Source organism: Sinocyclocheilus rhinocerous, unplaced genomic scaffold, assembly GCF_001515625.1.
Source record: "Sinocyclocheilus rhinocerous isolate Xijiao unplaced genomic scaffold, SAMN03320098_v1.1 scaffold90, whole genome shotgun sequence".
Classification (NCBI taxonomy): domain Eukaryota; kingdom Metazoa; phylum Chordata; class Actinopteri; order Cypriniformes; family Cyprinidae; genus Sinocyclocheilus; species Sinocyclocheilus rhinocerous.
The window spans coordinates 1,092,846-1,114,948 of record NW_015657969.1 but is presented as its reverse complement, the minus strand read 5'-3'; the positions used below and the strand labels follow the sequence as shown (position 1 = coordinate 1,114,948).

Genomic DNA, 22,103 nt, shown 5'->3' with positions numbered 1-22,103 from the left:
AATAAGCAAGCAGAGGAGAAATGCTCAAAAGAAAAGTTTTTTTTCTTTTGTGAGTGTGATCACACATAGTATATTACACATGAATTCATTTCTTTCTTCCAGATTTGCCTTTAGAGTGTTTGTTTGCTTCAGACATAAGTGTACCACAGAGAACTTTGTAAGTTTAAACAATAAGCATGTTGTCAGGCATTACCAGATAATTGTATAACAACACATAGTCATAATAGCAGTCTCATATCACACTGTGCTGAGGTACAATTTGCATGGTAACACACTTCACAAAGTCATAATCATGAACTAAGGTTTATGGTCTGTTACAGTTTCAACAAAAAATATTAAGGTGAAAAAAATATACACTTATGTTTACTAACTGAAATTCATCCTCAAGGTAACTGTGTGAGCCAAATAGTATAGACTCTTAAAAATAAAGGTTCTTTATTAGCATCTATGGTTCCATAAATAACCTTTAACACTACACTCTTAAAAATATAGGTTCCTAAAGGGAGTTTTCACATCAAGTACCATTTTTTTGGGGTTCACCAAAGAACTTTTCAGTGAACAGTTCTTAACAGAACCATTTATTTCTTAGTGTGAAGAGCATTTTAATAATTTAAAGAACCTTTTTTCCACTATAAAGAGCCATTTGTGCAATGGAAAGGTTCCGTGGATGTTAAAGGTTCTTCATGGAACCATCAATCCCAATAAAGAACCTTTATTTTTAATAGTGCAGAACCTTTTTATTGCACAAAAGGTTTTTATAGTGGAAAATATTCTTCAGGTTTTTAAAATGTTATTCAAACTAAGAAAAGAAGGGTTCTTCTAATAACTGTTCACTGAAAGGTTTATTGAGGAACCAAAATTAATCTATGGCATCGCTGCGAAAACCCCTTTTGGAACCTTTATTTTTAAAAGTGTAGAGCCATTTTCTTCCCATTATCCTTTCTTTTGCAATCACAACATTTACATAAGCAGACATTTAGCTAGAAGCAAAATAATCAAGTTCAACCCACTGAACCCACTTTTGGTTGACCCAAAATTTAGGTTGTAAAGCTTTGCAATGTTAGCAAATGTTTTAACTTCAGTTGCTGGAGACCAGGGGACAATAGTGAACAGTGCCATGGCGACAGAGGCCATATGCCAGTAGTGCTCCGTCCCACCCCCTCCCCACCGCTCACAATACAATTCTGCACAACCAAACCCCACACCATGCAGTCCTAAATCGTTTCTAGGCATCCTGAATATATACTGCCAAATCACACAGATTACTAGAGTGCTTTACCCCAGTGTACACCAGAACTTCTTGGAAATATTATACAAAATCTTGACTCTTGATATATTACTGGTTGTAGTGTGACTTATACGTTTTGTTTAAACACTGGGACTAAACAGAGAAAGCAAACACAACACACTTAACAAGATAAGTCGTCTGGCATCATGCCTATATCTGCCTGTGTAGTTATTAACGGATCTGTTCATTCATTTACTTTTACAGTACCGCTTAATCAGTGTCAAGGACCGCTTCCCATCCACAACCGGAGGCCCCGTGTGCTGCTCATTTGGGAGTCTCACATTTCCTGACTGAGGGGCAATCATTTCATTAATGGTTTGTTTCTGAGGCTTAGTTTGCCACAAATGCCGTTCCCCAGGCAGACGGGCTTTGCAGGAACAGCCTCCTGAGGAGACAATGATGAGGGGTGGTGAGCAGCACACCTGCTAATTCCCCTTGAGACTCCATGTATCCACTTGCAATGCGACCCTGTGCTATGCAGCAGTCATGAGGAAACCATAAACAAGGGGAGCTCCGGCATAATTGATACTGCTGGTTGACGTCAACTGGCCCACTGGTAACTTCCCTGTTGTTTTGACTGCTGCATGTGGTTTTGTAAAAAAAAAAAAAAAAAAAACCCCCATACAATTTCTATGCATAATTTAAACAGATGTAGGAATGTGCAATCTTTTTGCATTTGAGTGACATTTTAAAAATGACAAGTGAAAAGAGTGTAATAGATTTTTAAAAACTATCTATACAACAAGTATGCAAGTTTTTCCATTAACTCCTGGTAGAATAAAATTTGTGCTCGGTTGCCATCTTGTGGTGATAGAAGATAAGTGCTAGTTTTTTTCTTGTCGTTGTTGTTGTTTGTTTGTTTGGCTTTAGAACAAGAGTTTTCAAACTGGGGTCCAGAGAAAAGTCTAGACAAAAACGAAATTACTTATTTACTTATTTATTGAAAAATAATATAAATTATAATATATAATATAAATAAATAATACATCTAACATTACTACTGTGAGTAGGGAAAAAGTATATATTTTCCTAATTTATTTTACACAAATTTATGACATTTTTTTACAGCATAAATTGTTTAAATATGAAAATATATAGCTGCCTTTTAAAATTTAGGATGGGGTCACTTGCACAAGGATGATGATGTTTAGGGGTCCGCCGTGGCATCAAAAGATTGAAAACTTAGAACATACTATATTTGTGAGAAAACAAACAAACAAAAATGTGTGGATAAAATTATGTAGCTCAGTAAATAAATTATGTTTGACACCATCTCTGGTTTGGTCAGATTTTCATCATACAATTTACATTACTATAGTACCCCTTTAGAGTTACAAAATGATAAATGTTAAATTCTAACTTTAGTAATTTCGTACTATGTTATTTAAGTAGCATTCTAGTTTAATGCATTGACTAGTGTTCACATAAAATGTGATAAAGCATTGTGGTAAAGTATTGTGATAATGAATATAAAGAATGTGATAAAATCTTGTTTTTTAGTAAACAAACTGTTCAGTTTGTTCACAAATATTTTTAAATAATCAATCTTTATTCCCTTGCAATATACAGTAGCAAAATACGAATAACATCGTTCATTTTAGCATATTGGAATACATTGCTGAAATAGTTTATTGACAACAGAGCATGCGCACATTCTGTGACATGAGTTAATGTGGCGGTCACGCTGTTCATTCTAAACTTTAATTTTTATTAATTAAGACCCAACTAATTATACGACTTTTATATTTTGCAGTTTTTGCACAAGCAAAGTAGTTGCGTTGAATATGCATTTGGCACCAGTCAAGGCACCAGGCCCAGACGGTGTGACACCAGCCTGTCTGAAAACCTGCGCTGACCAGCTGGCCCCCATCTTTTCACAGATTCCCTCTGTCAAGCTCCTGAAGTTCGCAGACGACACTACAGTCATTGGTCTCATCCAGGTAGGTGACGAGTCTGCTTACAGACAAGAGGTTGAGCAGCTGGCTGTGTGGTGCAGTCTTAACAACCTGGAGCTGAACACACTCAAAACAGTGGAGATGATAGTGGACTTCAGGAGAAACCCCCCTGCACTCTCCCCACTCACCATCATAGACAGCACTGTGGCTGCAGTGGAGACATTCAAGTTCCTGGGATCCATCATCTCCCAGGACCTGAAGTGGGACACTCACGTCGACTGTAAAAAAGGCCCAACAAAGGTTGTACTTCCTTCGCATGCTGAGGAAGTTTAACCTGCCACAGGAGCTGCTGAAACAGTTCTACTCAGCCGTCATTGAGTCTGTCCTGTGCACTTCATTATGTCTGGTTTGGTTCAGCTACAAAATCAGACATCAGAAACCTACAGAGAACGGTTCGGACTGCTGAAAAGATTATTGGTGCTTCCCTGCCCACCCTTCAAGAACTGTATACATCCAGAGTGAGGAAAAGGGCTCAGAAAATCACTCAGGATCCCTCACATCCAAGTTTTCCCCTTTTTGAACTTTTGCCATCTGGCCGGCGCTACAGAGCCCCAAATACCAGGACAGCCAGGCACAAGAACAGTTTCTTCCCCCAGGCAATCTACCTCATGAACAGTTAAATGTTTGCCACATTATGCAATAAAATGTGCATTATGCAATAAAAATGTCCAATAACCTTATATTTATTTGTTACCACCTCCATCCTAGTACATCCCTGCATATCATTTTATTCTATTCCATTCCATCTATAGCACAACTGTACATAAAATTTATTTATTTTTCAATTTATTACTATTTATATTTACATATGTGTATTTTTTATTCTCATTTTATTTTTTATTGTCTGTGCGTTGTTGTTGTCTCTGTGTACCGGAAGCTTATGTCACTAAAACAAATTCCTTGTATGCGCAAGCATACTTGGCAATAAAGCTCTTTCTGATTCTGATTCTGATTTGGACGTCACTGCGTTTGTCACGCAATGGTATTGAAAACAGCAATTGCAGAAGGACACCACAAGATGGCGATCGTGCATCAGCAAGAAAATGCATCAAATCAAGGGCGTTCATGCACGTTCACAACATGGATAAAAGTTGTATAGACATGAAACCTAACCTTTTATCCTCTCCAGTCTTCATCGTTCAGGTTTAGTCAGTTATTGCAGATAACATGGGTTCATCATTCCCCTACAAAACATCTTCCATCACAAGCTTCCACCCTCTGCTCAAGCACCAGGCACTGAAACCTAATGAACCTTGTTGGTAACCATGTTAAACTGGCCTGAAGTTACCTGAGCTCATGACTAGTTCCATGTATAATTCATCTCCTTGGTAATCTACTTACCTTCAGAGAAGGAATCTGTCTCCATTAGCCTGTCTACCTGCCCTGGAGAAGGACTGACGTTTGGAGTCTGTTACCAGGTAAGAAAACTAATGATCTTCTTTGGGATTTGGAGCAGTATTGCACTAGTGATTGCTCCCATTTTTTGCTTCTTACTTCTGCAGTCAGCCATTGTAAAGCTCAATAGAGAAATAAAGGCTGTATAATCCTTAAAATTAGTTAATATTCTATGAAGGCTCATAACAAAAGATGGAATTATTCAGGGGTGGGGGTTGGAGGTTATCAGAGTATCCATGTCAAACTCTTGTTTTGGACAGGTATACATATATTTCTCTGCAGTGTCTGGGTTGATGTGGAAAGAGTGACGTTGTAAGTCTCAAACCAAACGTCATTTCGCTGCAAACACAGAACGTTCCTCATTTGTTTTCCATTTGGTTATTTTTTGTTTGTTTGTTTTTTTTTTGGATTACAAAATAAGAATGTTCTGGGAATGTTTTGTTGTTTCATTTTAACCAAAAGCTAACCTTCCTAGAACGTTGTAGGGAGTATTTTTGTTTGTTTGTTTGTTTTTTACACCTTTTGTGACAACCTAAAGAGAACCAACTCAGAATGTTCCCTAATGGGTATTTTTAGGTTTTATTTTTAATAAACACAAACTAACATCCCCAGAAAGTTTTAGGGAGCTTTTTTTGTGTGTGTGACAACCTAGAGAACCTACACAGAACATTCCCAAATGGTTATTTTTAGTTTTTTTGTTTTTTTAAAATATATATATTTGTAACCATTTTTATTTTGTTATAACATTCCCGAAACGTTCTGGGAACCAAAAACTAATAGCTGGGTTATATCTTGTTCACCATCCAGGAGAACTGTGCATGACCTACTGTCTTATACAATTTATTAACTGTTTCTTTGTTCTTTTGATGTTAAGGTAATGGTTTAAGATCATGGCTGAACAAAGGCAACGGGCCCTGTCTACATCAGGAGAGGCCCTGTACCAGGTTCTTGGCCTTGACAAGAACTGCACCCATGATGACATCAAGAGGTCCTACAGGTAAGACGTGATTCACATACCTATTTGTCCCAATGCATTTACTGGTTCTGGTTACTAGGTAAGAAGTTTGGATACTACTTGGGGTGAACAAGGGAGCAAAGGATGGAGAAAGTGCCAAACTGCGACTCATTCCTCTATAATCTCAGGCTTCAGTTGCAGTGGAGCTGCATGAATGGAGAGGCCCTGTACCAGGTTCTTGGCCTTGACAAGAACTGCACCCATGATGACATCAAGAGGTCCTACAGGTAAGACGTGATTCTCATACCTATTTGTCCCAATGCATTTACTGGTTCTGGTTACTAGGTAAGAAGTTTGGATACTACTTGGTGTGAACAAGGGAGCAAAGGATGGAGAAAGTGCCAAACTGCGACTCATTCCTCTATAATCTCAGCCTTCAGTTGCAGTGGAGCTGCATGAATATAATATGACTTCCACAAAACTAAAATATTCATTATGCTGAACAGATGGCATCCCTTATTTTACTGGGATCAGGAAAGAAGAAGGAATCTTAGATACAAGAGCATGTTCAGGGGTGCACGACGTGTACATGAATGATTCTGCACTATAATTTACATAGCACCATGGAAAACGTGCCAACCTTGCCTTTGGTGGTAATATCTTGACGCTGACATCATAACTTGTTGGTCTCACTTGTCAGTTGGTATAACTAAACGTTATGCTGCAGCAGAGCAGGGCAACCTGGAAAACCCTAGAGAAAAAATATTCATAGCATAATTTTTTGTCATACATACAGTATAGGAGAATATATATGTATCAAAATAAATTTTTCTTTTCCGTGGCTGCTTTATGTGCAACTTGTGCTTCTGTATTTAGTATGATATATATATATATAGTTTTCCAAGGCTGCAATTTATGCACAACCTGTGCTGTTTCTGTATCTTGTATGCTAAAACATGAAGGCAACATGTTGGAGAGCTTCATTAGACAAGTTCATTTCTAAGACCAAACTGATGTTCCAACAATTATAGAGTCTAATTGTTCTAATTTACATGTTGTTCAAGGAGGCATTTAAATGGTTAGTATTTTAACAGCACTTGTTTGCTGTTAATGAATATATAATCATCACAACTCTTGCAGACGCCATTGGCTTAATCAAAAATTAACAAGCGCGTGTGCTCGGAGCATTATAAATTATAGATTAAATGTTTTGTTTTTGGTTCAGCAAAAAAAAAAAAAAAGAGACTATGTTCATGTAATGATTTTAAGATTTAAATACTTGGCTATTTTTTTGGGTATTAATAGATTTAAACTTCTCCGCCTTTTACAAATACTATAAATATTTATAGTTTGATATCTGATCATCCACAACCATTTTGAGCTTAAGAATATTACATTTCACAGCATTATAAAATGTCACACTCTTCCTTATTGCTGCTGAGACGTTTGAAAAGTGTTTGCGCAGAGTTTGGACATGCTGGCATTCATTCAGAACAGACCTGAACTGAGTCAGAGACAGAGACATTTGCAATGCACTGCTGGTTCTAATGGGAAAAAATGTCAGGCTTGGTGACGTTCTTCTCTTCACCTCCCCTCATGTGCCGAGAAGCTTTTGGAGCCACTAATGGGGTCTGCGGTCTTGCCGACACATAGACAGGTCAAGCAGCGTGCGCATAAGACAGCTAGTCGCTAAAGATCACACCCTGCTGAGATCATCAAACAGACAGACAGTATTTTAAACTGGCACATGTTAATGAGTCTCCTCTTACTGTGTGCGAGTCCAGAAGTATTTTTGTTTCCCTTTTTATGCTAATGGTTGTTTTATGTCACTTTCTTTAGGGGAATACAAAAAAAAAAGTCAAAGTGCACATTCTTGCAGAGATTCTGTATTTCTAAGGTCATTTAAATATGCTTCCTGACATTTACATTGATCTTAAGTTCTTTCAGCAATGTCAACGTCTGTTCTTTACATTTTCATTCCTAAGACTTCTATATGATTCTCAGGTCGGTGAAGCTTTTTGCAGTCAATTTTTCATTTTTAAATGTCTTCGCCTATTTTTTTTAGGAAGCTCGCTTTGAAATATCATCCTGACAAGAACCCCGAGAACCCTGATGCCACTGACAAATTTAAAGAGCTCAACAATGCTCATGCGGTGCTGTCTGACGTCACTAAGAGGAACATTTATGACAAGTACGGCTCCCTGGGTCTGTATGTGTCGCAGCAGTTTGGGGAGGAGAATGTGAACACGTACTTCATGCTCTCCAGCTGGTGGGCAAAGGTGCGGTATCATCCTCTTTTTTTAACATTAAAAATTAGCACTTTAGGGAACAATTTTTGCCTGACCTGACCCTTGGAATCTGCTCTTGTTGGTGTAACCTACACATTAAATAATATTAATTACATTATATGTTAGTCTACCATTTAAAAAAAATGTATTGGTCATATTAATATTTTTACAGCTAATTATGTGATTTTTTTTTCTTCACTTGTCTGTTTTATTCTTGCATTTTTGATTTTATATACTTGAAACCATGTTTAAATATTTGAATATTATTATAACAAAAATGTGGTTAACACTTTACAGTAAGGCTCCATCAGTTAACTACATTAGCTACATAAACAAAAATACTTCTAAAGCATGTATTAATCTTACTTAAAAAATTACGAATACATTATTAATTTAAAATGTTGCATCTGTTCATAATTTTTAATGGACCTTAGCTAACTAACAACGAACAATTGTATTTTCATTAAGTAACGTAAAAAAAAAAATGTAAATACTACAACAAATGTATTGCTCATTATTAGTTGATGCAGTTAACTAAACAACGAACAATTGTATTTTCATTAAGTAACGTAAAAAAAAAAAATTTTAATACTACAACAAATGTATTGCTCATTATTAGTTGATGCGGTTAACTAATGAGACCTTATTGTAAAGTGTTACCCAAAAATGTGTATAAAAAAGACTATTGTAATGTTTACAATGAAAGCTAAATAACAGAATAATATTGCAAAATTAACTAGTCAATAAAGAAGTATCCTAATTTATACAAATGCACCTACTCACTTAATAGCTATATTTTATATTTACATTATAGTATTCATGTTATAGTGTATTTATGTAAGTGTTTACTGAGCAATACTACTAAACTTCATGTATTTAATTAGCAATTGGTTAAATATTGCTTTTGCTAATATTGTTTTTGCTACTGAAATAAATTATATTGTTATGTATTAACTTAATATTTCCAACTAAATGATATAACTGTAATATTATATAATAAAGACACTGTAATGTTGAAATTTTGAATGCATTTTTATCTAAACTAAACCCTGACACTGTGTGCCTGTCTGATTTTGAACATTCTCATTTATAGGGTCTGTTTGCCATCTGTGGCTTGCTGACGGGTTGCTATTTCTGTTGTTGTCTGTGCTGCTGTTTCAACTGCTGTTGTGGGAAATGCAAACCACACACACCTGGAGAAGAGGACCCGGACTTCTATGTGTCTCCCGAAGACCTGGAGGAGCAGATCCGTACGGACAACGAGAGAGGTAAAAGGACATTCTGATGTGTTCTTTAGGCGGTCACACTCAGTTTTAAAATGGCAAATGAGCACAGAACACGCTTCAATCACTCTGCAGCCAAAAAAAAAAATGGATATAAAGGAACGCATCCCAAAATGACTGCGTCGCATCTTCTAAATGTCTTAAATGTTACTGCTGGTAGTCTTCAAAATAGTTTCTTCTATGGAAAGCGGAAAGACTTAAATATTGCATATTATGCAACGGAATCGTTCTAAAATAAAATGTCAAAATAATATGATAATTTTCTAATTAAAAAATGTATTAAATACTTAAAAAGAACAACAAGCTTTGATGTAGCAGATCATGGCTTATCAGTTGAGAAAAGAGCTTTTAAGAAGGTTCAACTAATGTAATAACTCCCTATACTTACTAAAATAAATAGTTGGTACTACTACTTCTGGAGCCAGATGTTTGGATATAATACGCTGTTGTTCTGCCAGTGAGCTGTAGGAGGTGTTTTACATCTTGTGCTGCAGTCCCTCACAAAAATGATAATTACAGTCCGAGTCACTTCTCAAAGTGTGTTTGCATACTAGTTTTTTATAGCATTCTCACAACAAAGATAAACAGTGTTTTCTTTCCCTGCATGCGAGATGGTACAGACAAAAAAAAAAAAGAAGCCCTGTTTTGTCTTATATTAGTCTCTAGCTACGTCTATGTAAAAAAATATTTTATACTAATAAAATAAAGGAAGTAGGCACCTGTTTTATCTTCATATACACTTCATATCCTGCTCATGTAGTCTCTAAACATCTCGAAAACTCTTTTTAGTGCAACCTACACATTAAATAATATTAACTATATATTAGTCTACCGTGTAAAATAATGTTATTATTATATTAGTGTAGCACACACACACACACAATAAAATAGAACAATGTATCATAGAAGTCATACAGCCAGTAGTTAAAAACTACTCTTTTAGTGTTACCTACTCATAAAATAATATTATATATTAGTCTATCATATAAAATTTTTTTTATTATTAAATAATATTTTTGCAGATAATTTAGGTGATTTTTTTTGTCTACCTGAGAACATATTTTTGTCTGTTTCATAGCTGAAGTAGTGTCTAAAAATCCACCCCTGTGGTCTTAGAATCAGAAAACCGCTAAATAAACTCTGAGCATTAGGTAAGCCAGTGGACAGTGGGCTGCCCTTCAAACCAGTGATACTGAGCCAGCTCAGTGAGGTCAGAAAAGTGCAGCCAGCAGGGGCAGGCTAACGGCAGATTGCTGGGACGTCCTTGGAGCATACAAAACACTTTTCATTTCAGCAGGAAGTTCAATTAGGAGTGTGAAATGGTATGGCATTAGACGGCGTAACCTCTAGTATATTTCATATTGATCATATGTGACCTCTTTTACCTGTGCTTGTGGTTTTCCAGATGGCGACACTCCAATTGTGCTGCAGCCAACCAATGCTAGTGAGAAGACCCAGCTGATCGGTGATGGACACAGAACATACACCTAAAAGCAAAAGAGTCATGATAGATATTAATTTTAAAATTCTTTTGGAATATATTGTTGTCTTTTACAATATAATGTTTATGTCAGGACTGAGAAAGCTAAAAATACTCAACTTCTTAAGCTTTGTTTAGCCATGCTGTCTGTAAATAACAGATATTATATTATTCTTATGCTTCATGTGGAATTAAAAGTGTTAATGTGATAAAACTGATGAATGATTCTCTTTTAAATAAGAAATGTACACCCAAAAAATATCCAAGCCTAAATTTAATATTTATGAATTTGAATTACATATAAACTTTTCATCCACTTGGATTAAACATTTTCAAGATAAACTAATAAACTTAATGTGATGGATATTTGTCAGTCATTCATTCAGTTGTTCATTACAATTATTCAGTATGAACATGGTTAAAATATAGCTGTGGAATATTCAATTAACTTCAATTAGTTAAAATGTATGAGATTGAAATTAATTGGATTTATTGATTATAAATATGTAAACCTGTCTATTGAGTATTTAAAACATTTATCAGTACTATCACTGAAATCTTACCTGTTCCATGTATGACAAATATGCAACACATCAAGTTTATTAATTTGTCTATGTTAAAAGTGAGTCATGTGAAATGTTATATGCAAATCAAATACATAAATCATAAAATGTTTGAGTGCATATCTTACAGGTTTTCAAAACATAAATTCAGATATTTCTATATATTTAACTGGTTTCAAATAACACGTTTTATTTGCCCTGTGAAAGTACTCTACATGAATTTAGGTATAGTATCTTCCTTGTTTCACAAAATCTTTATGCAATGTGATGTGCACAGAGCCATTTGGTCTGCTTTCAAACTTTTTGTTTGCAGTTGAATCAACATTTGATGTTGTGAACTCCACTGAGTGTAAATTTAAAAAATGAGTTTCCTTCGAGCCGGATTCGAACCAGCGACCTAAGGATTACAGCGCTTCCTCTACAGTCCTCCGCTCTACCAACTGAGCTATCGAAGGAGCATGTGTTTAGTTGATCGATCTTGAGTTTTTTACAGGGTAAAGTAATTCAATATGGTTAAAAATGAATATACATATATTGCAAAAAAGAACTGTAACAAGTAATTTATTCACATGTAGATTTCTGTAAGATAAGACCAGGAAATGCCGTTGGTTTTCGTCCTTAACCCTCTGGTGCCATTCGGTCATTTTAGACCGCAAAAACAAATATCTCGAAATTTTAAAAAATCTCTACTTCATCGGAATGGTAAGCAACTCAGTGACTTTTATGGCAGTCACTATGTGACCACAAAAAAATCGTGGACTTGAATCGAAAAAGCTAAATGGTCGTAAAATAAATAGTCACACTTGTGTTGTTCGCAGTCAAAAATGACCGCCATTAGAAATGAATGGGAAATACGCAAAAATACAGAGATTGTTTTGTGTGTACAATCTACAAATCAATCACGATGCAAAAAAAAGTGCACAGCAAGGAAGGGGTGACACTCTATAACAGGGGTGTCAAAAATTTATGTATGGGCCATGCTGACGGTTGTGAATAAAATCAGGGGCTGGACATATATTTAGATGATATTTAGATTATTGATGAAAATAAGTGTATTAGTAAAATAAAATTAGTGAAAATTAGTAACAATATTTATCGGAAATCCACACAGCTCCCGCACTACTCTCCATTGGAAATGAATGACTTCCGGTCTGTCGCTTCAGCCGCCTTTAAAGCCGCCTTTCCACTGCACACGAGTACGTTTTATGGGGCTAATCATTGTAAATAATGATTTAATAATTATAAAATAATTATTTCTGCCATAATTATTCTAAAGCACCATTTTACAGAAATAGTGTTTAAAGAATAATGGTAAAGTGAACAAAATATTGGTAATTCTAACCTTACACACTACAGTTTTTAATAGAATACATCACATCCGGTCGGCCGTTCGCATACGGTCTAGCCGCAGAAGCTCAAATATTTTAACGCATCCGCAGCTCAAATCGGATCCGAATTTTCCGCATATGTATATGATCGGAACTCCACGCAGCTCCCGCACTACTCTCCATTGGAAATGAATGACTTCCGGTCTGTCGCTTGTCGTTTGTCGGAGATAGTGGAAAGGCGGCTGAAAGGCGGCTTTAATATGGCAAAATTGAGCCAGAAGTCTCAAAGAAGAGGTAGAAATCAGATTGATTAACCTCTGATAAAGCATTCCTGTTAATTTTTATTACATTTTTTGTTAAACTTTGATGTTATGTGTAATAAAATGTCTTTGTGTTCAGGTTTGACTGTAGTCAAATTAATGCAAAAACTGACATTTCAAACCAACATTTCAAACCAAAAAAATCTAAACCTCTACAAAATGTTGTCTTTGAGAATGTCTAAATATAAATCCAAATCCCCAACAAAAAAAGTATTTATGTTTAAAAACAATTAGAGAATTTATAAGCATTTTATAAATTATATATAGAAATCTAGTGCCTAAACCATGAAATTGCAGATGTTTTTCTTTTTTACTCCCACTAGATGGCACTAATCTGCCTTCAAAAATTGGATTATAAAGGCATTGTCTCTATTTTAACATGAAATACAGCCATAACTGAAAAGTAATAGAAAAATATTAGAAAAATAATGTTTGTATTATTTTCAATGAAAAAATGTATCATAATTGTTGCATAAATATTAAATAGTACCATGAAATTCTCTCAAAATGCAAAATAAAAAAGAAACAATATTATTGAACAAAAATATATTACATTGATTTCACTGAAAAAAAAAAAAAAACATTTCAGGTGTCCGGTCACTTTTGACCGCCAACAACACAAGTGTGACTCCGAGTCCCAAATGAACAATACCAGAGGGTTGATTTGACAACGTGTAATTTCTAGACAAAAGGTGATATATACTGTATATATATATATATATATATATATATATATATATAATATTTGTCTATTGAATAATCCTCATATTTGATTAGAAAGCACAAACCTCAAGTTACGCCAGTTATCGACACATTATCGTTTCATAATAACAAAACTGAAAAGCCAAAATAATGTAACCGAATGTTTAACATTAGCCTACAGATACGCTATCAAAGTGAAAAGTTCGGACACATCGATTCATGATATAATAACAAGAAATATGCATATGAAATAAAACTAAAGATTATTAAACCAACAACATACCTGTTAGATATTGTACCTACTAAATTACTGAAAGAGTTGTTACCTGTAGCAGAAGAACTGCTTCTCAATATTATTAACTCGTTGTTGACTTTAGGTCACGTCCCAAAACCATTCAAGCTGGCGGTTATTAAAACCTCTTATTAAGAAACCACAACTAGATCCTAGTGAACTGGCACATTACAGACATCCTGTGTTTATTGCGTTGAAGAGATGCACGTTGAGTTAATCATTTTCCTATATGGGCAAATAAACACGGCAACCTCTGACGTGCGGCTTTCTAAAAACAGCGCTCACTGATAGTGGGCCTTGGCGTGGGGGAATGCCAAGCCTCATTATAGAGGGTACAGACAGGCGTTTGAGCAATGGAGAGGGCCTGATTTCACCCCGTGTACAAGAACTGGGACAGTTTAATTTTCTCAATCCCAAACGGTCTCATTCTCAACTTCAGTGAATCCGTAGCTCGTCAAATCAGGATGGACAGCTTGGAGAAGCAGCTTATTTGTCCCATTTGTCTGGAAATGTTCACGAAACCGGTTGTGATTCTTCCTTGTCAACACAATCTTTGCCGGAAATGTGCTAATGACATTTTTCAGGTAAAGTTTCATTTTTTTTTCTTTGTCAACAAAAATATTTATGTACCACGTTTTAGAAAACAAATAAATATTTTTATAGTGGTGTGGAGGTTTTTAGAATTTTTTTTATATTAATTGTTTTATATATTACGTTTTATTTTACTGTAGTTGGTTATCAAGAGTGTTGCTTCACCTCATTCGCCTTTTTTATTTAAACACAGGCTATTTGAGAAGTACCTTACTCAGAAAGCTAAAATATATGAATATATGTAAATAAACAATCAATAATCTCTAAAAATTAGATGTTTTATTCATTTGCTGTCTCACACTTCCTATACAGTCCTCAAATCCATACCTTCCCACCAGAGGAGGCACAGTGGCGTCAGGTGGCCGTTTCAGGTGTCCATCCTGCAGGCATGAAGTTGTGTTGGACCGCCATGGAGTCTACGGTCTGCAGAGAAACCTTCTGGTGGAAAACATCATTGACATGTACAAACAGGAGTACATCAGGTTAGAGCTGGGTAACAAACACCTCGGGAAGCTCTAATAGGATGTCCACGTGGTTTAACAAGATCCCTTGTGTGATACCTCAAAAGTCTCGAACAGATGATTTCTGGATAAACAGATGAAAATGTTGAAGAGAAATGTACAAATACAGAGCCCAGAGCTCCAGACTGTGAGTAAAATGGTTCCTGAGATTTACATCATTCTGTTTAGTATCTCCTTACATATTCTCAACAGCGTTTTGTTGTAAAGAATTAATACATGGTATTCTTATATAATATTATTGCTTATAAATTCTTCTGTTTAGGAGCCAATAACTTCCTATTAATTTTTGTTTAGTCTGGAGCTCTGTAGACTCAAAACATTTAATCAATGAATGTCTAAAATAATATGATTTCTATTATTATCAGTTAGAGATAGAAGCCCTTTTCCACCACATAAGAAAATAAAATCATGCTTTGGTAAATCATAGTTATGACATAAAAAGTAATAAAAGATACAAAGTTGAAATTTGACATAAAAAGTCAAAATTAAGGCATTAAATGTCATAACTATGACATTTTTAAAAACGTTCTATATCATTATTATGATTTACTAAATGATTCCTTTTCCTGTGTGGTGGAAATGAGTTTCTGAAATTGATATAAAAGTCAAAATTAACATAAAAGTTTAAATTATGACATACTAAGTCATAATTATGAGTTAAAAAGTCAAAATTATGACATACAAATTCAAAATTAAGAGATGACATTTTACAATTATGACAAGTCAAAATTTAGATAATATAAATCAAAATTAAGACTAATTATATTATAATGTTATAATTACATATTGTAACTATGGTTACCAAAGCATGATTTTTTTTAATGTGTTGGAAATGGACTTCCATAGTTAGCTCTATTGTAGAGGTAATAATCCTTTGGCCTTTTAGTAAAGTGCATGAAGAAACCTTTTTTTTTTCCTTTCCAAAAAAAAAAAAAGGAGCAGACATGCTTTTAAGAATGAAATTCCCCAAGGCTGAACGATTAAGTTCTCCACCGCCCTGTCACTTTGCATCCCACTTAAGCGTTTTGCTTTATGAACTCTTTTGCTTTTGAATGAGAGATTCATGTTTTAAAGCTCTATAAATCAGTCAGTGTTTTGCACTGCAATAGACAGATTCCCTAGCGTCCATGTGGCTCCCAAGACCTGTGACTCAGACAGGTCAGAAGGCCAAGGATGACAGTCAGCTGGCAGCGAACTTATTTTTAGTTCCACCAGTCAGTGTTGAGTCTCCTAGGTGTAGTGACATGCATAGCAAACCCGCAATGTAGCCTAGTGAACTCTATAGTTAATTCATTAAGCATTAATTTGAAGTCCTGTCCATATCTGATTCAAAAGCCGAAAGGTTTTGAACCTTAGAAACTGTTTTATTATATTGTTTAACCTCAGATGTCAGACATTGATACTCATGTATTCGATATTCTCCAAAGCAGCAGACCTTCTCCCGAGAGGAAGGTTGACCAGCCAGTGTGTGAAGTCCATGAGGACGAGAAAATCAACATTTACTGCCTGACCTGCAGCGTTCCCACTTGTTCTATGTGTAAAGTGTTTGGCTCCCATAAGGACTGTGAAGTGGCCCCTCTTAACAGTATTTACCAGACGCAAAAGGTAAAACCTCTTGCACTTTTGAGGCATAGTAATATTTATGTTTGTTTGCATAAATACACCAGAGTTTGCGTCAGTGTGTATGTGCTTGTCTGTGCAGCATATATTTTTACAGTTGTGTGTTAATATGCTTACGCACATCCTCATCTCCAGACAGAGCTCTCGGATGGAATAGCAATGATGGTGGGCAATAATGACAGAATCCAAGGCATCATCAGTCAGCTGGAGGAGACCTGCAGAACCATAGAGGTTAGTCACCCTGTGTGGGGGCTTCTCCCTCCCCAAAGCCTGGCATAAGAGCAGGATTATTGATGAGGAACGTAAGAACGCTTCCTCTGACAAAAGATACACACGCTCTGGCATTGACAAGCTAGGCAGGCAGGAAGCTGGATTCTCTCCAGACCTCACAGTTGCGTTCACAGAGGCTCCATGATTGACAAGCAAGCAGAAATGAGCCATCTCTGTTAAACATATGGCTCCTCTGATGGAAAGTCATTGTGAGCAAGGTTGAGGGTTGGACTCTGTCGAAGGAAAGAAACAGGAAGTCAAACTATCGATTTACAGAGAACATTTTAAACCTTAATCTTAAAATTTGGTGGTCCATAGTTAGTGATTTACATCAAACATAACGGCTGTGTTCCAATCGCCCAATAGTAGCCTACAAAGTGTCATTCTTTAATAAAATTATAATATGCTATATATCGCTCAAAAATTAGGAATCAGTATGATTTTTAAAGGTTTTTAAAAGAAGTCTGTTATGCTCACCAAAGCTGCATTTATTTGACCAAAAATATAGCAAAAACAGAAATATTGTGAAATATTATTATGGTTTAAAATAACTGTTTTCTATTTTCATAAATTTTAAAATGTAATTTATTCCTGTGATGGCAAAGCTGAATTTCTAGCAGTCATTACTCCAGTCTTCACATGGTGCTTCAGAAATCATTCTAATATGCTGATTTGCGACTTAAGAAACATTTCTTCTTATTATTAAAGGGGTCATATGATGCGATTTCAATTTTTCCTTTCTCTTTGGAGTGTTACAAGCTCTTGGTGCATAAAGAAGATCTGTAAAGTTGCAAACACTAAAGTCTCAAAACCAAAGAGATATTCTTTATAAAAGTTAAGAGTTAACCACGCCTACCTAAAACGGCTCGTTCTAACACACCCCCACATATCTACATCACTATCTCGGAAGATTTGCATAATCGTCGAATCCGCCGGCCTCTGCTCACTCTAGCCCGCCGTGTGTTTCGTTGTGAAAGCGAAACTACTTTGTTTGGTCTTCCAAAAGAGGACACGACTACAAATCAGTGGTTAAGTTGTATTTACAACACTGTTCCAGAACACTTCGACCCAAATATTTAGATGTATGCAGCACATTTTATGGAGGACCGTTGCTGGCCAATCACAGCACACCTTGCTTTTTCAGACCGATGAGCTTTGTAAAAATCGACGCGTTTCAAAAAGGCGGGGCATAGAGGAGAAACAATAATGTACAGTATGTGGAAAATAATGTGTTTTTTTAACTTTAAACCGCATAAACACATTTCATTACACCAAATACACAAAATAATGTTCTTTTTAGCAGCATCATATGAGCCCTTTAATGTTGAAAACAGTTGCTGCTTAATATTTTTCTGGAATCTGTGATACATTTTTTTCAGGATTCTTTGGTTAGAATAGAAAGTTCAAAAGAACAGATTTATTTGAAATTGTGTAACATTATAAATTGTTTATAAACATAAATCCTTATTGTCACTTCAGATCAATTTTATTGATCCTTGCTGATTAAACATATTAATTTCTTTTTTTTTTTTTAAACTGTAATTGACCCCAAATATTTTAACAGTACTGTATATAATATAAATATATATGCAATATATCTATTGCATACTGTACAGTTATGGACATGAATGTATTTTAATCTATATTATATTTACATTTGTTATATATTTACAGGAAAATGGCAGGCGACAAAAATCCAAGGTGTGTGAAAAGTTTGACCATTTGTACGCCATCCTGGAAGACAGGAAGAGACAGATGAACCTGACAGTGAACGCCGAACAGGAAGAGAAACTGAATTACATACGTGGCCTCACAAGGAAGTATGGAGATCATCTGGAGTCCATGACCAAAATCATGGAGACAGGAATCCAGACAATGGAAGAACCTGAGATGGCTGTTTTCTTACGGGTCCTTTATACCTACAACAGATTACAGAAACAGGATGAACCCAATAATGGAAAACTTTTGATATATTTATTTATTTTTAAAAAACACATTATTTAAAAAAAAATCTTATTTATGAAAAAAAAAAACTGCCTGGAAAAGTCATGGAAATGAGAAATGGATACCTTTTGTAAATATACTGTTTTCTTGTTTGCTCTGCTCTAAAATATTTAATCATCTAGATAATTATTTTTGCAAATGCTGTTTCGAGAAGAACATGACTGCAAACCAGAATGAAAATATAAGTCTGTCTGTTGAGGGTCTTATTGGAGGCATTCATACACTATTAATTATAATTGTTTAAAGCCATGAATTCAATAGACTGGCATGGAAATCCATGCCAGCGATGAATGAGATAATTAATAAAATAATGATAATTATTTTTGCAAATGCTGTTTCGAGAAGAACATGACTGCAAACCAGAATGAAAATATAAGTCTGTCTGTTGAGGGTCTTATTGGAGGCATTCATACACTATTAATTATAATTGTTTAAAGCCATGAATTCAATAGCGATGAATGAGATAATTAATAAAATAATAAAAAAAAAAGATTGATAAAAATTTGTGGGAACCCTGTAGAAATTCAATATATTTTATACATAATTTGTGTTATCTTGTTGTGAAATAAATCTCTTTTTCTCTTACACATGCCATACAGAATGCCAAACCCCTCTTGCAAAAGTAAGTGTTGATTCTTTCTGCAACATTAATGTGTATTTTGAACAAACACACAAATTGATTTCTTGTTTGCTAGAATTGAAGAGGCATCAAAAACCTCGCACCTGGAGAGAGTGGAGCGTGGCTATGAGAACATGGATCATTACTCTGTGAGCTTCAAAATAGAGGGCAGGGCCCTACGCAGTATCGACTTCGCCAGAGGTACGGCTCACCTGAAATGCTCATTAACCTGATTCAACTTCAACTATCAACATGTGTGGGTTTAAATCAGGTTAGCTTGTTGAATTGATTAAGAAAATAACGTTTCATTTTCATGTGCTATTCAGAAGCCTCTTAAGCATGTTTTCAGATTGTGACTCAACGAGCAACCAGTTCAAATGCAAGTATATATTAAACAGATTTGCCAGTCAGTTTTCTAAAATCCACTAGAAATGTGATGCTAAAAATTGTCAGTATTGTATGTGATCAGTATGCGGTTGATGGTATCTTCACGTTCAGATTGGTTTGAGAAAATGCAACTTTTCCATTTTATATGTTAAAGGAATAGTTCACCTAAAAATGAAAATTTGCTAAAAGTTTACTCACCCTCATGCCATCCAGTATGTAGATGAGTTTGTTTCTTCGTTGATTTGGAGAAATTTAACATTACATTTCTTGCCCACCGATGGATCCTCTGCAGTGAATGGGTGCCGTCAGAATGAGAGTCCAAACAGCTGATTAAAACATCACAATCCACAAGTAATCCACACGACATCAATGAACATTTTGTAAAGTGAAAAGCTGCATGTTTATAAGAAACAAATCCATCATTAAAACATTTTTAAAATCTTTGCTTCTGGTCAAAATGCGAGTTCTCTATTCATAATATTGCTTCCTCCAGTGAAAAGGTAATCTCGTCTGAAACAGGAGAGAAATATGCAGAGATCAAGCATTGTTTGTAAGCAAAAACAATTCTAAACAAATGTGTCAGTGGATTTTGATGTGAGATTACAACAACACACAATGAACTTTTTAACTGGTGGAAGCTTTTATGTACTAGTATTTTGGCCAGAAGCAACCTTTTAAAGTTAAAACACCTTAATGATTGTTTCTTACAAACACACAGTTTTTCACTTCACAGGATGATAACTGGTAGGCTGGAATCATGTGGATTACTTATGGATAATTACAATAATCCATAAATAATCCAGATGACTCCAGCCTATCAGTTTGTAATGTTTTTATCAGATGTTTGAACTCTCATTCTGACGGCACCCATTCACTGCAGAGGATCCATTGGTGAGCAAGTGATGTAATGCTAAATTTCATGAAATCTGTTACGATGAAGAAACAAAATCATTTACATTTTAGATGGCCTGAGGGTGAGCAAATTGTCAGCAAATTCATTTTTGGGTGAACTATTCCTTTAAACTCTCATTGTTTGCAGATGATGATGAAGAGGAGGAGGAGGAGGATGAGGTGGGTGTCGATGCGGACGGCCGGGCAGGGCAAACAGCCTCGGGAGAAGTGGATTCACTGAATAAAGCCCTTCCGTCCCTTCTTCCCCCACAACCCCTGAGCACACGCAAACCCGCCACATCATCATAACTTCACAAACACAAATATTGATCCAACATTCATTTTGCAACCTGTTCAAAACAATATGGACACCTTAATCTTTAAAACAGACTATTTTACCAGTGACTTTCAGATACTGTTACTGTTTCTGTTTCAGTAACTCCTTAATAAAAGTCACTAGATGACTAAATATAAATGGAGATGACTTAAGAAACCCTTCCAATATTTGTGGTGTTGTTTACTGCGTAGGGAGTGTTCGCATGGTATTTGCATTGCAGTTGGCACAGCAGTGGTGTTTGAGTTATGAATGATATGATTCGCTTTAAATATTCTCTGGATTTCATATTTAGAAACGTCAACATCAAATAAAAGGTTACCCTTATGTAGTGTAATCATTTATAACAGATTTAATTCAAACCAACATCCAGTTCAGTTCCAAAAGCATTGGTGTGTCACATATACAGCAGATGCCTAATCTACATGAAGAAACATCCGTGGCAAAGCGTGGAAGTAATCGCCACATCTCTTTGCTCACAGGGTTGTCTTCCCCTGGTCTTGTAGGCGAAGTGTAAACAAGTGTTGCTCGCACATCTCGGTGGTCGAGCTGAAATAACAATGCCAGCACATTGCATAATCCATATATTCTGGCCCACTGGAGGGTGATCAGTGACAGGATGTGCTTCTGGCTTCACACAGAGAATGGCTACAACCAACTTAATGAGGTCCAGGGAGCACAACCCCAAAACAACTCTCGTCTCACCATGTGTGGCTTCCACCTTCTGCAATGAATGAATCCTAGTGAAACTGAGTCTGTGGTGCTACGTAAAACATAAGGTGCCTTGTTAGTTCACATTTGAGTTATTGATCAAATTTAGATGTGCTTCACCCATTTCCACCGTCCTTCGGATGAGACGTTAAACTGAGGTCCTGACTCTCTGTGGTCATTAAAAAAGGTGTGACCTCGGCATCCTGGCCAAATTTGCCCATTGGCCTCTGATCATCATGGCCTCCTAACAATCCCCATATCTGCTGATTGGCTTCATCACTCTGTCTCCTCTCCACCAATAAGCTG

At 35.7% G+C, this 22,103-nt stretch overlaps 2 protein-coding genes and 1 non-coding gene across 5 annotated transcripts; 2 read left to right on the top strand and 1 right to left on the bottom strand.

Annotated features, from left to right (window-relative positions):
* Nucleotides 1–4,248: 4,248 nt before the first annotated feature.
* Nucleotides 4,249–10,906, top strand: LOC107721861 (dnaJ homolog subfamily C member 5-like). 3 transcript variants are annotated; one of them, XM_016530033.1, is made up of 6 exons: nt 4,249–4,661; nt 5,513–5,570; nt 5,816–5,880; nt 7,659–7,872; nt 8,975–9,149; nt 10,570–10,906. In XM_016530033.1, exons 2-6 carry the CDS (start codon nt 5,529–5,531, stop codon nt 10,653–10,655), a joined length of 582 nt encoding a protein of 193 aa, XP_016385519.1. In that variant the 5' UTR covers nt 4,249–4,661; nt 5,513–5,528; the 3' UTR covers nt 10,656–10,906. The 3 variants fall into 3 exon arrangements, with proteins under 3 accessions (XP_016385519.1, XP_016385520.1, XP_016385521.1); XM_016530034.1 differs by having other exon boundaries at nt 5,513–5,582; nt 5,828–5,880; XM_016530035.1 differs by lacking the exon at nt 5,816–5,880 and having other exon boundaries at nt 5,513–5,635.
* A 670-nt stretch (nt 10,907–11,576) lies between these two features.
* Nucleotides 11,577–11,662, bottom strand: trnay-gua (transfer RNA tyrosine (anticodon GUA)). The gene is given in 2 exon segments: nt 11,577–11,612; nt 11,626–11,662. It is a non-coding gene; the product is annotated as a tRNA-Tyr (tRNA).
* A 2,543-nt stretch (nt 11,663–14,205) lies between these two features.
* Nucleotides 14,206–21,308, top strand: LOC107721936 (tripartite motif-containing protein 55-like). The gene is made up of 8 exons (XM_016530170.1): nt 14,206–14,433; nt 14,753–14,922; nt 16,389–16,566; nt 16,717–16,812; nt 18,526–18,759; nt 19,455–19,477; nt 19,551–19,675; nt 20,901–21,308. Exons 1-8 carry the CDS (start codon nt 14,314–14,316, stop codon nt 21,059–21,061), a joined length of 1,107 nt encoding a protein of 368 aa, XP_016385656.1. The 5' UTR covers nt 14,206–14,313; the 3' UTR covers nt 21,062–21,308.
* Nucleotides 21,309–22,103: the final 795 nt, after the last annotated feature.

Excerpts from the sequence above, each read along its gene's own strand:
- LOC107721861 (XM_016530033.1), top strand. The coding sequence starts at position 5,529 with ATGGCTGAACAAAGGCAACGGGCCCTGTCTACATCAGGAGAG. Across the intron at positions 7,873-8,974 it reads TCTCCAGCTGGTGGGCAAAG|GGTCTGTTTGCCATCTGTGG; the intron begins GTGCGGTATCAT and ends TCTCATTTATAG. Across the intron at positions 9,150-10,569 it reads CCGTACGGACAACGAGAGAG|ATGGCGACACTCCAATTGTG; the intron begins GTAAAAGGACAT and ends GTGGTTTTCCAG.
- LOC107721936 (XM_016530170.1), top strand. The coding sequence starts at position 14,314 with ATGGACAGCTTGGAGAAGCAGCTTATTTGTCCCATTTGTCTGGAAATG. Across the intron at positions 18,760-19,454 it reads AGATGGCTGTTTTCTTACGG|AATGCCAAACCCCTCTTGCA; the intron begins GTCCTTTATACC and ends CATGCCATACAG. Across the intron at positions 19,478-19,550 it reads GCCAAACCCCTCTTGCAAAA|AATTGAAGAGGCATCAAAAA; the intron begins GTAAGTGTTGAT and ends CTTGTTTGCTAG.